Raw genomic sequence first — 1,827 nt, 5'->3', positions numbered from 1 at the left:
ACCCTTCCATCTCATTTCATCTTGTCCCACCTACTCCCCCTGAACTCCAACTGCATGGGAATATTCCTCATTGTTTGTATTACAACATGCCCTCTTGCAAATCTCTGCCCTTCCACACTTTCTCTTCCTCAAAAGCCGGTTTTCCCAGTTCCCAGCCACTTCCTCATCCAGCTTCTTTCTCTACAACATTTACATTTATTTACCGTATCTATTCCCCCAGCAAAATAAAAGTATCTCTCAAGTATAGAGAAATGGGAGTCTCTTTGGCTCCCAGAATCAAATGCTCCACAAAAGTGTAATGACTGAACTGTGAGCAATCAACAACGTTAAGATGATTTCTTTTTAAGAGCTTCGGTTTTAGAATTTCTCCTTAGGTGGAAGTGAGTGAAAGGAAAAACATGCAAATGACCCCTTCAAACTCAAATCTCAAGGAAAACAGGGAAGAGCCAGAAGCAGACCCGTAAAGACAAGGAGTGCAGAATATTCAAAATCTGGAACTTCAAGGTTGTTGGGCCATGGCAGTGGATACACAGACAGGACTTTAGCACCGCCCTCTTTAGAAATCCTTCAATGGTGATCAAAGATAAAGCCTCACCCTTAATCCGCACAGGGGCTCTCCTTAATAAATTTGCCTCAATCTATTTACAGCCTCACCTCCCACTACGCCTTACTTTCTGAACTTGAGCCACACAGGCCTCCTTTCCCACTCCAGTTTTTCCTCAAGCAAATTTGCCAGTAATGTTCTTTCATATAGCTTCCTACCTCAAACAAGTTCACTCTGTGCTTTCAGTATCAGCCCAAGGATGAAGTTCTCCCCACTATATGGTAACAGAGTAAGAGTCCATTATATCACATTATATTTGGAAGATAACACAGTATAATGTTATGAAAACGGACTATGGGGTCCTTGAGCATATTTAAACTCTTTTGGCCTGCTTTCCTTGACTATAAAATTGAGATACAGTAGTACTTAGTGCTTCATAAGACTGTTGAAGAGATTAAAGGGGATCATGCACGTAAAGCACTTGGAACTGTATTGAGATAAGAGCCCAATACAAGTCGGTAATTACCTGTACTTCATTCGACGTCCCCCTCCCCACCCCCAACAATTCCGCTGCTCCTCTGGCCGAGGAACCGCATCAGCCTGATTCGTTTCTATATTCTTAGCCTCGGCACAGGGCTCTGACCACAGCAGACATTCGTGATAGGATTTTAAACACTAAACTGGCAAAGCCACGTGGCCTACTTTTGCCTTTTTCTAGCTGAAACGCTGTGAATTCTTCACTCCACCTGTGCTTCGTCTGCCCTCACGAAAAACGCAGTACCTACTCGGACGAGGTTTTGCACTAACGAAGGGGAGGCATCCACCAAAGCACCTGGCACATCTTCAAATACTGTACCAACGGTACTTGTTTATTACTAATCAAGCGGAGGTCCGCGTCTTCCCTCCCCTCCGGCACATCTCGTCCCGGCCCCACCCTCCCCCAGCCCACACCCTTACTGCGCCCTTGGCCCCCGGTCCCTCGGGACTTCAGGCGTGGGAGCCCCGGCCCCGCGCGGCTCCCTCCCGGCGCCCCGCGCCTTCCTTCCTTCCTCGCCCGGACGGACGCACTTCCGGCGGATGTGGGGGGGGGCAACCCCGGAAACGGAAGTGAGCAGCGGGGCCGGCTGACGGTAACGGGGCTGAGAGGCTGTTCACTGGGCAAGTTCAAGATGGTGAGTGAGCCCCCGGGCGACCTGAGTTCCCGGCGGGTTCGGGACCCTGGCCCGGCAGGAACAGGCCGCCTCCGCCCAGCTCGTCCCGGGGTGGCGGCGGCGGCGGGAAGA

General features: G+C 50.1%; 1 protein-coding gene across 1 annotated transcript in view; it reads left to right on the top strand.

Annotated features, from left to right (window-relative positions):
* Positions 1 to 1,382: 1,382 nt before the first annotated feature.
* POMP (proteasome maturation protein) overlaps positions 1,383 to 1,827 on the top strand; it is a 16,541-nt gene continuing 16,096 nt past the window's right edge. Inside the window, exon 1 of the mRNA XM_077745401.1 lies at positions 1,383 to 1,716. Coding sequence (XP_077601527.1) covers positions 1,714 to 1,716 — 3 coding nt within the window. The 5' untranslated portion in view covers positions 1,383 to 1,713. The remainder of the gene's footprint in view (positions 1,717 to 1,827) is intronic.

Source organism: Crocuta crocuta, unplaced genomic scaffold (assembly GCF_008692635.1).
Source record: "Crocuta crocuta isolate KB4526 unplaced genomic scaffold, BGI_CrCroc_1.0 scaffold258, whole genome shotgun sequence".
Lineage (NCBI taxonomy): Eukaryota > Metazoa > Chordata > Mammalia > Carnivora > Hyaenidae > Crocuta > Crocuta crocuta.
The sequence above is the reverse complement of the archived record's forward strand: the minus strand, read 5'-3'. Positions and strand labels throughout refer to the sequence as shown.